General features: G+C 34.2%; 1 protein-coding gene across 2 annotated transcripts in view; it reads left to right on the top strand.

Annotated features, from left to right (window-relative positions):
* The window catches only part of itih5 (inter-alpha-trypsin inhibitor heavy chain 5), a 48844-nt gene that overhangs the window by 19200 nt on the left and 15204 nt on the right, over window positions 1-14440 (top strand). For both annotated transcript variants that reach the window (XM_061912123.1, XM_061912122.1), the window contains one exon: window positions 9795-10435. In XM_061912123.1, the coding sequence (XP_061768107.1) occupies window positions 9795-10435 (641 nt within the window). The remainder of the gene's footprint in view (window positions 1-9794; window positions 10436-14440) is intronic.

Consider the following 14440-nt stretch of genomic DNA (forward strand, 5'->3'; position numbering starts at 1 on the left):
GCAAGACAAGAAGTAAAAGAATACACACAGGAAAACAGCAAAAAAAAAGTCCAAATAAGTCAGGGTGTGATGTGACAGGTGGTGACAGTACACCTACTTTGAGACAAGAGCTATAGTCATGCATGCTTGCTTATGGTTTGAAGTAACATCCATCAATTGCGACAACGACTTTTTACTGTCAACTGAGTTTATTTTTTTTTTATGATTTCTGCTGGTGGTTTGCCTCCGCATGTTTCCAACGCAAAAAATGTGCCTTTGGCACAAAAAAGGTCGAAAAACACTGAATCAGACAATATTTTGGTAATGTCGGCAATAATTCTCCATGGAGTGGTTGCAATTCCCAGTAAAAAAAAGGTCAGAATAGCTCCAAAAAATGCAATCACTCAAGGTAGCCCCTCCCCTTCCCTCCGCCTCCTGGCCATGATTGAGGAAGGCGTTTTGAGCTGTAGTGCACTGCACTTCTCAGTGTGAAACATACTTATGCACTCAAAGAGACAATGGGCTAGTATCCAAACAAGGGCTAAATAGTGTGTGCAAACTATTACCCTGCAAGTCTTGATAAATCACATTGCACCTGCTAAATAATGATATTTGCGTCTTCTCCTCCATGATCAGAAAATATTTTGCATATTAATGAAGACAGAGACACCCAATGGATGGCACACCTTATTCAAGACTCACTAAAGAGACGTAATCCACTTTGCACACGTTTAGTAGATCAGCTTTGCGTGTGCTATCAAGGTTCTCTGATTAAAAAAAAACCTACTCAGTGGCCCAGTGGTTTGAGTGTCCGCCCTGAGATCGGTAGGTTGGCAGTTCAAACCCTGGCTGAGTGATACCAAAAAATGAGAGCCCGTCAGGTTCAAACACTGGTGATGTCTATTAAACAAGACAAGGAGCAAGGAATCCAATAGAGACAGGAATACATTTGGCACATGGAGTAGAAACACGTACCCTTGTACAGTGCCACCACACTCTGACCAAAGATTGTACGCCTCCTCGTTCATTTGGACTTGACCTGATTACATGGCAACAGCTGTTTCTAAGGGAGCGGGGTCGTAAACAGCCATCGCCTTTGATTAAAAACAGTTTAAAAAAAAGGTTGTCCATCCATCCATTTTCTACCGCTTGTCCCTTTTGGGGTTGCTGGAGCCTATCTCAGTTGCATCTGGGCGGAACGCGGGCTACACCCTGGACAAGTCACCACTTCATTGAAGGGCCAACACAGATAGACAGAAAACATTCACACCCATCCATCCATTTTCTACCGCTTATTCCCTTTTGGGGTCGCGGGGGACGCTGGTGCCTATCTCAGCTACAATCGGGCGGAAGGCGGGGTGCACCTTGGACTAGTCGCCACCTCATCACAGACAACATTCACACACTAGGGGCAATTTAGTGTTATAAATGATAAATGGGTTGTACTTGTGTAGCTTTTCTACCTTCAAGGTACTCAAAGCAGTTTGACACTACTTCCACATTCTCACACACATTCACACACTGATGGAGGGAGCTGCCATGCAAGGCGCCAACCAGCACCCATCAGGAGCAAGGGTGAAGTGTCTTGCTCAGGACACAACAGACGTGATGAGGTTGCTACTAGGTGGGGATTGAACCAGGGACCCTCGGGTTGCGCATGGCCACTTTCCCAAACTGTTGCCAATTAACTTATCCCCAGGTGCATGTTTTTGGAGGTGGGAGGAAGCCGGAGTACCCGGAGGGAACCCATGTAGATCCCGAGCCCGGGATTGAACCCAGGACTACTAAGGACCTTTTGTATTGTGAGGCAGATGCACTAACCCCTCTACCACCGTGCTGCCCAAGAAAAGATTGTAAAATAGTTAAAAGAAAAGGTCGCCTGGAGGGAAGTCAGGCCCCGCTTCCTCTCTGCTTCACAGTTCTTGGGTCAAGAAAAAAATCTTTCTGTGGATTGCAATATGTCCAAGAAACAGAACACCCTTCATGTTGCTTCCCATCCTACACAGTGGAGTTTTGCAAGCCTTCTTCTTGGCAGAATCCAAGACAGCTTTTGTCTTCTTGCCGTGAACTCATTGAAACACAAAGTTTTGTGATAACTTACATGCAATTATTACTTCCCTGCTTGACATTCAGCATCAAGGGGTGAAATTGGGAGTTGAATCACCAAAAATGATCCCTGGGCGTGGCCACCGTTGCTGCTCACTGCTCCCCTCACCTCCTGGGTGGGTGATCAAGGGTGCAGAGCGTAATTTCTCCACACCTCCTGTGTGTGTGTGTGTGTGACTATCGTTGTTACTTTGACTTTTTAACTTATCAATTGCAATATGTTGACACACACACACACACACACACACACACGCACACACAAACACACACACACACACACACACACGGGACGGAATCTTATCTCTCAGTCGTCTTTTCCTTGCAACACGACCGTCTCATTACTCGCCGCCGTTTGTGCGTAACGGTGTCACTTTGCCAGGACGGTTTAGCTCGGTTGGTAGAGCGGCCGTGCCAGCAACTTCAGGATTGCAGGTTCGATCCCCGTGTCCGCCATCCTAGTCACTGCCGTTGTGTCCTTGGGCAAGACACTTGAGCCACCTGCTCTCAGCTTTAAATCTTACTAGGATTTTGGGTTTCACCATGTAAAGCACTTTTAAAAAGTGCCCTAGAGAAAAAGTGCTGTATAAATATAATTCACTTCACTTTACTCTTGGCCCCGAGTGCCGCTCACACTGGTGAATGAAGTGAATTGTATTTATATAGCGCATTTCTCTAGTGACTCAAAGTGCATTCCATAGTGAAAGCCAATATGTACGTAAGGAACATTTACAGCACTGGCGGCAGCTGGGCCGCGTGGAACAACTAATAGGATCTTTTTATTTTTTCCATGCATTTGAATAATGTGTTTTTCATATCCTGTATAAAAATATCTCTAAATTTTACAGTAAAAAAACTTGACCGTCACCAGGATTTTTTTGTGAAAAATAGTGGGGGGTTTTTGTGGGGTTTTTTTTAGCAATGTAAAGTAAATGGAAAAGATTCTAGATGTGTTTGTTTTTTTTACAGGAAATGTAAGTTGTTTTTTTTTGTTTGTTTGTTTTAACAATATATTAGTGTAAATAGAAAAACAGCACCACTGTTAATATTTTAACTCTGGCAACTGTTCTGCAATTTTTTTTTTACTGTACTTTAATTCCATTTACAATAAGACACCAAAAAAAACCCCTTAGACTTTACGGTAAAAAAGTGACAGCTCAGAACATACGTGAATGGAAATATATAAACGCAAAACAGCGTCCGCAGAACAGTTTTAGTCTTGATAAATCCCATAGTGAGTGCCAAATGATTATATTTGCGTCGACGGATCCCGTGCTGTTTTTGTTGCTAATTAATTCTTCCTGCATCCTGTTTTTAATCCTCCGCTTCTGTCTGTCCGTTATTCATCACGGCCATAAAAGCAGGACCCCAACAAATGTGTTGGTGTCGACAGCCGCCCTCTCTAATCAGGCCCGAGACCCCCCGGTCTTTCCTGCTCTTTATCCTCCACCATCCACCCGTGCTGGCCGCCGTGCGAGCTGTTTGCACAGCGGCATGAGGAATGCACCCGTGTTGTGCGAGTGGGTGCGACAGATAATAGGCCTTAAACAAACACGGGGCTCGCAAGGTGAGGAGGACTTAGCTTGTCTTTTATGCAGGTTAGCGTAGCTCTTGAGCGGGGTGGCGCTCGCTTTGGAGAGATTACGCCAGCAGATTGGCCGGGCGGAAGGTAAAAACCGTGGAAGGACGCCAGTACAATAGCGTCTTTCCAGATGGAATGTTTTCTTTCTACCATTTAAAGCAGGCCTGGGCAATTATTTTGACTCAGGGGCCACATTTAGAGAAAAAAATGTGTCTGGGGGCCAGAATATCTATTTTTAGGGACACTAATACAAAACTTGGCAATAATGTCTGATTGAATGCTAAAAACGTTATGACAAACCGCCTTAAACATGATGAATTAAAATTTTTTCTATGAAGGATAAAACACTGAATATTGACAAAATATGAAGGTCACACCCCCTTTCCATCCACATATTTTACAATCAAGTGAAATGCAACAAAAATGCAACAAAGAGTGAAATATGAACGCAAAGGGTACACAATAAACTCACCTACAGTCTGATAATTCTGATATATCACTAAGCTTTACAACTTTGGTGTGAAAATCTACTTCCGCGTCTGTGGAAACGCTTCCCGCCCACACTGCTTGATGCCTCGTCTGAGCTGCTGTGACCAAGTTGGCCATCGTAACTAACGAGATGATCATAGTAACTAATTAGATTACCATAATAACTAATTACATTACTGTAATAACTAATTAGATGACCATAGTAACTAATTAGATAACCATAGTAGCTAATTAGATGATCATAGTAACTAATTAGATTACCATAACTCATTACATTACTGTAGTAACTAATTAGATGACCGTAGTAACTAATTAGATGATCATAACTAATTAGATGACCATAGTAACTAATTAGATTACCATAATAACTAAATACATTACCATAGTAACTAATTAGATGACCATAGTAACTAATTAGATGACCATAATAACTAATTACATTACCATAGTAACTAATTAGATGACCATAGTAACTAAATAGATGACCATAGTAACTAATTAGATGACCATCATAACTAATTACATTACCATAGTAACTAATTAGATGACCATAGTAACTAATTAGATTACCATAATAACTAATTACATTACTATAGTAACTAATTAGATGACCATATTAACTAATTAGATGACTATATTAACTAATTATATGACCAAACTAACTAATTACATTACCATAGTAACTAATCAGTTGACCATAGTAACTAATTAGATTACCATAATAACTAATTACATTACCATAGTAACTAATTAGATGACCATAGTAACTAATTAGATGACCATCACAACTAATTACATTACCATAGTAACTCATTAGATGACCATATTAACTAATTAGATGACCATAGTAACTAATTAGATTACCATAATAACTAATTACATTACTGTAATAACTAATTAGATGACCATAGTAACTAATTAGAGGATCATAGTAACTAATTAGCTTACCATAATAACTAATTACATTACTGTAGTAACTAATTAGATGACCATAGTAACTAATTAGATGACCATAATAACTAATTAGATGACCATAGTAACTAATTAGATGATCATAGTAACTAATTAGATTACCATAATGACTAATTACATTACTATAGTAACTAATTAGATGACCATATTAACTAATTAGATGACCATATTAACTAATTATATGACCATAATAACTAATTACATTACCATAGTAACTAATTAGATGACCATAGTAACTAATTAGATGACCATCACAACTAATTACATTACCATAGTAACTAATTAGATGACCATATTAACTAATTAGATGACCATACACACGAATTAGATGACCATAGTAACTAATTAGATGACCATAGAAACTAAATACCTAATTACATTACCATAGTAACTAATCAGATGACCATAGTAAATAATTAGATGACATAGTAAGTAATTAGATGAGCATAGTAAGTAATTAGATGACATAGTAATAAGATGAGCATAGTAAGTAATTAGATGACATAGTTAGTAATTAAATGACATAGTAAGTAATTAGATGACATAGTAAGTAATTAGATGACCTAGTAAGTAATTAGATGACATAGTAAGTAATTAGATGACATAGTTAGTAATTAGATGACCTAGTAAGTAATTAGATGACATAGTAAGTAATTAGATGACATAGTTAGTAATTAGATGACATAGTAAGTAATTAGATGACATAGTAATAATTAGATGACATAGTAAGTAATTAGATGAGCATAGTAAGTAATTAGATGACATAGTAAGTAATTAGATGACATAGTAAGTAATTAGATGACATAGTTAGTAATTAGATGACCTAGTAAGTAATTAGATGACATAGTAAGTAATTAGATGACATAGTTAGTAATTAGATGACATAGTAAGTAATTAGATGACATAGTAATAATTAGATGACATAGTAAGTAATTAGATGACATAGTAAGTAATCAGATGACATAGTAAGTAATTAGATGACATAGTAAGTAATTAGATGACATAGTAATAATTAGATGACATAGTAAGTAATTAGATGACATAGTAAGTAATCAGATGAGCATAGTAAGTAATTAGATGACATAGTAAGTAATTAGATGACATAGTAATAATTAGATGACATAGTAAGTAATTAGATGACATTGTAATAATTAGATGACATAGTAAGTAATTAGATGACATAGTAAGTAATTAGATGACATAGTAATAATTAGATGACATAGTAAGTAATTAGATGAGCATAGTAAGTAATTAGATGAGCACAGTAACTAATTAGATGAGCATAGTAAGTAATTAGATGAGCATAGTAAGTAATTAGATGAGCATAGTAAGTAATTAGATGACATAGTAAGTAATTAGATGACATAGTAAGTAATTAGATGACATAGTAAGTAATTAGATGACATAGTAATAATTAGATGACATAGTAAGTAATTAGATGACATAGTAAGTAATTAGATGACATAGTAATAATTAGATGACATAGTAAGTAATTAGATGACATAGTAAGTAATTAGATGACATAGTAAGTAATTAGATGACATAGTAAGTAATTAGATGACATAGTAAGTAATTAGATGACATAGTAAGTAATTAGATGACATAGTAAGTAATTAGATGATGCAGATTCCAAGCAAGGAAAGACTTAGTATAGTTGAAGACTTAGACAAGATGAGTACACATCATGATGTCAGCTACACTTTCCATCTTAAACATCTCAAACAATGATTTGGAAATGTCCGGCGGGCCAAATTGTCAAAAGCTTAGTGGGCCTCATGTGGCCCCCGGGCCTTAATTTGCCCAGGTCTGACGTAAAGCAACAAAGTGTGGCCCGCACCTTCTAAAAAACAGAATCAGACCGCGGTCACGTTAGAACATTACGAAGGTTACAACCTCACTTATGAGGGAAAACGTATGAATATTTACACTCCAAGAGCCCCAGGGAATTTTGTAGTACAGCAAATATTGCAAATGTTACATAAAAAAAACTAAAAATGACTTTCTTCAATACTCTGAAGTAAGGCTGGGCGATACGGCCTTTTATTGATATCTCACGATACACCATGTATATCTGCATATGTTGCCTTATATATATATATATCTCCATATGTTGCCTTATATATATATATATATATCTCCATATGTTGCCTTATATATATATATATATATATATATCTCCATATGTTGCCTTATATATATATCTCCATATGTTGCCTTATATATATATATATATCTCCATATGTTGCCTTATATATATATATCTCCATATGTTGCCTTATATATATATATCTCCATATGTTGCCTTATATATATATATATCTCCATATGTTGCCTTATATATATATATATATATCTCCATATGTTGCCTTATATATATATATATATCTCCATATGTTGCCTTATATATATATATATATCTCCATATGTTGCCTTATATATATATATATATCTCCATATGTTGCCTTATATATATATATCTCCATATGTTGCCTTATATATATATATATATCTCCATATGTTGCCTTATATATATATCTCCATATGTTGCCTTATATATATATCTCCATATGTTGCCTTATATATATATCTCCATATGTTGCCTTATATATATATCTCCATATGTTGCCTTATATATATATCTCCATATGTTGCCTTATATATATATATATCTCCATATGTTGCCTTATATATATATATCTCCATATGTTGCCTTATATATATATCTCCATATGTTGCCTTATATATATATCTCCATATGTTGCCTTATATATATATCTCCATATGTTGCCTTATATATATATCTCCATATGTTGCCTTATATATATATCTCCATATGTTGCCTTATATATATATCTCCATATGTTGCCTTATATATATATATATCTCCATATGTTGCCTTATATATATATATCTCCATATGTTGCCTTATATATATATCTCCATATGTTGCCTTATATATATATATATATCTCCATATGTTGCCTTATATATATATCTCCATATGTTGCCTTATATATATATATATATATCTCCATATGTTGCCTTATATATATATATCTCCATATGTTGCCTTATATATATATATATATCTCCATATGTTGCCTTATATATATATATATATCTCCATATGTTGCCTTATATATATATATCTCCATATGTTGCCTTATATATATATCTCCATATGTTGCCTTATATATATATATATATATCTCCATATGTTGCCTTATATATATATATCTCCATATGTTGCCTTATATATATATATATATCTCCATATGTTGCCTTATATATATATATATATCTCCATATGTTGCCTTATATATATATATCTCCATATGTTGCCTTATATATATATCTCCATATGTTGCCTTATATATATATATATATATATATATATATATCCATATGTTGCCTTATATATATATATATATCCATATGGTGCCTTATATATATATATATATCCATATGTTGCCTTATATATATATATATATATATCTCCATATGTTGCCTTATATATATATATATATATCCATATGTTGCCTTATATATATATATATATCTCCATATGTTGCCTTATATATATATATATATCCATATGTTGCCTTATATATATATATATAGCTCCATATGTTGCCTTATATATATATATATATATATATCTTCTAATGTTGCCTTATATATATATATATATATATATATATATATATATATATATATATATATATATATATATATATATATCTCCATATGTTGCCTTAGCCTTGAATGAAGACTTGATGCATATAATGACAGCAGTATGATGATTCTATGTGTCTACATTCAAACATTCTTCTTCATACTGCATTCATATATGCTACTTTTAAACTTTCATGCAGAGAGGGAAATCACAACTACAAACTAAAACATTTTGAAACGGGGAATAGATGTGAAGTTGATGTAGACTCCAGAGATTTAAGCGTTAAATATAAAAAGTATGTATGCCCCAGGCACAGCATTATCATCATTTCATGACCCAAGCAAAACACTTTTTACACTTTTATACTGAAATAAATACACCTACAACTTATTAAATAAAACAGAAAAAAACTACCAGCAGCGGTAAAGTTCAGATCCATGAAGGAAAGAAGAAAATAAAAAAAATGTTTGAAACTGAATACATTTGCATATGTATACAAAATTGTCTTCTTTTTTAATGATTTATTTTAATAAATTAAGTAACGTTTATGACAACCTTTTTCCAAAACACAACATAGATCTGTAACTAGAATACAGCCCAAAACACGTGTCTCCTCATTGAGCCAAATTGAACTCTGTCTCTGCTTCTTGTCTGTTTAATAGATGTCATCAGTGTTTAAACCTTACAGATTACCAGCGGATATAATGTAGAAATGTCAGCTAAGATTTATCTGAGAGCCAGATGCAGGCAACAAAAGAGCCGCATCTGGCTCGAGAGCCATAGCTTCCCTAACCCTGCTTTAAATGAGAGGCGAGTTGGAGTGACAGAGATGGATTTCCTGGGGAAACAAACGGTCTATTTTTTGAGAGATCTGACCATTTTCATGCTGTTTCACTTTTGATGTTGTCTTGAACTGGACTGGTTTTTGTTTGACAAACACAAAGCCAGAGCAGACTGGACACCGTTGACAAGTATTCCGTGTCCCATGTCCAGGTTCTACGAGGAAATCGGAACACCGCTGCTGTCGGACATCAGGATCAACTACGCGGAGGACTCTGTGCAGAACGTCACGCAGCATCTCTTCCGCAACTACTTCGATGGCTCGGAGTTGGTGGTGGCCGGCAGGCTGAGCAACCGGAGCGCCGAGTCCCTCCACGTGCAGGTGACGGCCACCAACGATGACAAGACCGTGGTCCTGGAGGCCGACGTCCCGCTGCGGCGGCGGCACTCGGAAACGGAGAAGCGTGTGAAAGCGGCGGTGGAGGCGGGCTCTCGAAGCCCAGGCCCCACGCGGGGATGGGGAGACACTCTGGGCTGGACGGCGAGCGACTTTACGGAACGGGTGTGGGCTTTCCTCAGCGTGAAGGAGAAGCTGCGCTCACGTCTGCGGAGTCCAACCAGCAGGGGGAGAGAAGAGCACGTCCGGCAGGCCACAAATCTGTCAATCACCTATCACTTCCTCACCCCGCTCACCAACATGGTGGTGGACAAGCCCCACGCCCCGGCGGACAGCACCACGGCGCCCACGTCTGATATCACGCAGGACGCCGGCGATCAGCTGCCGGGCCACCAAGAGGAGGGGATTTTGCAGAGAGAAGACCACAGACGGAGTTCAAGCATTCGCAACAACATCGGTAAGATCGTCTGGAGCCATCGTTACAAATCATCTGTCAACTATTCTCTTCCACCAATGTGCTTTTGGACTATTACCCTGTTTTCTGGACCAGGGATTTTCAAGCATTTTTCACATGTGAATGATATAAATACATTCTATTATACAGCATTATTCACATGTGAATAATATAAATACAGTCTATTATACAGCATTATTCACATGTGAATAATATAAATACAGTCTATTATACAGCATTATTCACATGTGAATAATAGAAATACAGTCTATTTATAATGTAGAAATATAAATAGACTGTATTCATATTATTCCCATGTGAATAATGCTGTATAATAGACTGTATTTATGTTATTCACATGTGAATAATGCTGTATAAGACTGTATTTATATCATTCACATGTGAATAATGCTGTATAATAGACTGTATTTCTATTATTCACATGTGAATAATGCTGTATTATAGACTGTATTTATATTATTCACATGTGAATCATGCTGTATAATAGACTGTATTATACAGCATGATTCACATGTGAATCATGCTGCATAATAGACTGTGTTTATATTATTCACATTTGAAAATCGCTGTATAATATATTGTATTTCTATTATTCACATATAATACAGTCTATTATACAGCATTATTCACATGTGAATAATATAAATACAGTCAATTATACAGCATTATTCACATGGGAATAACATAAATACAGTCTATTATACAGCATTATTCACATGTGAATAATAGAAATACAATCTATTATACAGCGATTTTCAAATGTGAATAATATAAATACAGTCTATTATACAGCATTATTCACATGTGAATAACATAAATACTGTCTATTATACAGCATTATTCACATGTGAAAAACATATATACTGTCTATTAGACAGCATTATTCACATGGGAATAACATAAATACAGTCTATTATACAGCATTATTCACATGTGAATAATAGAAATACAGTCTATTATACAGCATTATTCACATGGGAATAATAGAAATACAGTCTATTATACAGCATTATTCACATGTGAATAATAGAAATATAGTCTATTATACAGCATTATTCACATGTGAATAATATAAATAGTCTATTATACAGCATTATTCACATGTAAATAACATAATTACAGTCTATTATACAAGATTATTCAAATGTAAATAACATAAATACAGTTTATTATACAGCATTATTCACATGTGAATAACATAAATACAGTCTATTATACAGCATTATTCACATGTGAATAATAGAAATACAGTCTTATACAGCATTATTCACATGTGAATAATAGAAATACAGTCTTATACAGCATTATTCACATGTGAATAATAGAAATACAGTCTATTATACAGCATTATTCACATGTGAATAACATACATACTGTCTATTATACAGCATTATTCACATGTGAATAATAGAAATACAGTCTATTATACAGCATTATTCACATGGGAATAATAGAAATACAGTCTATTATACAGCATTATTCACATGTGAATAATAGAAATATAGTCTATTATACAGCATTATTCACATGTGAATAATATAAATACAGTCTATTATACAGCATTGTTCACATGTGAATAATATAAATACAGTCTATTATACAGCATTATTCACATGTGAATAATAGAAATACAGTCTATTATACAGCATTTTTCACATGTGAATAATAGAAATACAATCTATTATACAGCGATTTTCAAATGTGAATAATATAAATACAGTCTATTATACAGCATTATTCACATGTGAATAACATAAATACTGTCTATTATACAGCATTATTCACATGTGAATAATATAAATACAGTCTATTATACAGCATTATTCACATGGGAATAACATAAATACAGTCTATTATACAGCATTATTCACATGTGAATAATAGAAATACAGTCTATTATACAGCATTATTCACATGGGAATAATAGAAATACAGTCTATTATACAGCATTATTCACATGTGAATAATAGAAATATAGTCTAATATACAGCATTATTCACATGTGAATAATATAAATACAGTCTATTATACAGCATTATTCACTTGTGAATAATATAAATACAGTCTATTATACAGCATTGTTCACATGTGAATAATATAAATACAGTCTATTATACAGCATTATTCACATGTAAATAACATAATTACAGTCTATTATACAAGATTATTCAAATGTAAATAACATAAATACAGTTTATTATAAAGCATTATTCACATGTGAATAATATAAATACAGTCTATTATACAGCATTATTCACATGTGAATAACATAAATACAGTCTATTATACAGCATTATTCACATGTGAATAATAGAAATACAGTCTTATACAGCATTATTCACATGTGAATAATAGAAATACAGTCTTATACAGCATTATTCACATGTGAATAATAGAAATACAGTCTATTATACAGCATTATTCACATGTGAATAACATAAATACAGTCTATTATACAGCATTATTCACATGTGAATAATAGAAATACAGTCTTATACAGCATTATTCACATGTGAATAATAGAAATACAGTCTTATACAGCATTATTCACATGTGAATAACATAAATACAGTCTGTTATACAGCATTGTTCACATGTGAATAATATAAATACAGTCTATTATACAGCATTATTCACATGTGAATAATATAAATACAGTCTATTATAGAGCATTGTTCACATGTGAATGATATAAATACAGTCTATTATACAGCATTATTCACATGTAAATAACATAATTACAGTCTATTATACAACATTATTCACATGTAAATAACATAAATACAGTCTATTATACAGCATTATTCACATGTGAATAATATAAATACAGTCTATTATACAGCATTATTCACATGTGAATAATATAAATACAGTCTATTATACAGCATTGTTCACATGTAAATAACATAATTACAGTCTATTATACAGCATTATTCACATGTGAATAATATAAATACAGTCTATTATACATTATTCACATGTAAATAACATAAATACAGTCTATAATACAGCATTATTCACATGTGAATAATATAAATACAGTCTATTATACAGCATTATTCACATGTGAATAATATAAATACAGTCTATTATACAGCATTATTCACATGTGAATAATATAAATACAGTCTATTATACAGCATTATTCACATGTGAATAATAGAAATACAATCTATTATACAGCGATTTTCAAATGTGAATAATATAAATACAGTCTATTATACAGCATTATTCACATGGGAATAACATAAATACAGTATTATACAGCATTTTTCACATGTGAATAGCATACAGTCTATTATACAGCATTATTTACATGTGAATAACATAAATACAGTCTATTATACAGCATTATTCACATGTGAATAATATAAATATAGTCTATTATACAGCATTATTCACATGTGCATAATATAGTCTATTATACAGCATTGTTCACATGTGAATAATATAAATACAGTCTATCATACAGCATTATTCACATGTGAATAATATTAATACAGTCTATTATACAGCATTATTCACATGTGAACAATATAAATACAGTCTATTATACAGCATTATTCACATCAATCAATCAATCAATGTTTATTTATATAGCCCCAAATCACAAATGTCTCAAAGGACTGCACAAATCATTACGACTACAACATCCTCGGAAGAACCCACAAAAGGGCAAGGAAAACTCACACCCAGTGGGCAGGGAGAATTCACACCCAGTGGGACGCCAGTGACAATGCTGACTATGAGAAACCTTGGAGAGGACCTCAGATGTGGGCAACCCCCCCCCCCCCCCCCCTGTAGGGGACCGAAAGCAATGGATGTCGAGCGGGTCTAACATGATGCTGTGAAAGTTCAATCCATAGTGGCTCCAACACAGCCGCGAGAGTTCAGTTCAAAGCGGATCCAAGACAGCAGCGAGAGTCCCGTCCACAGGAAACCATCTCAAGCGGAGGCGGATCAGCAGCGTAGAGATGTCCCCAATCG

Source organism: Nerophis ophidion, linkage group LG10 (genome assembly GCF_033978795.1).
Source record: "Nerophis ophidion isolate RoL-2023_Sa linkage group LG10, RoL_Noph_v1.0, whole genome shotgun sequence".
Classification (NCBI taxonomy): Eukaryota; Metazoa; Chordata; class Actinopteri; order Syngnathiformes; family Syngnathidae; genus Nerophis; species Nerophis ophidion.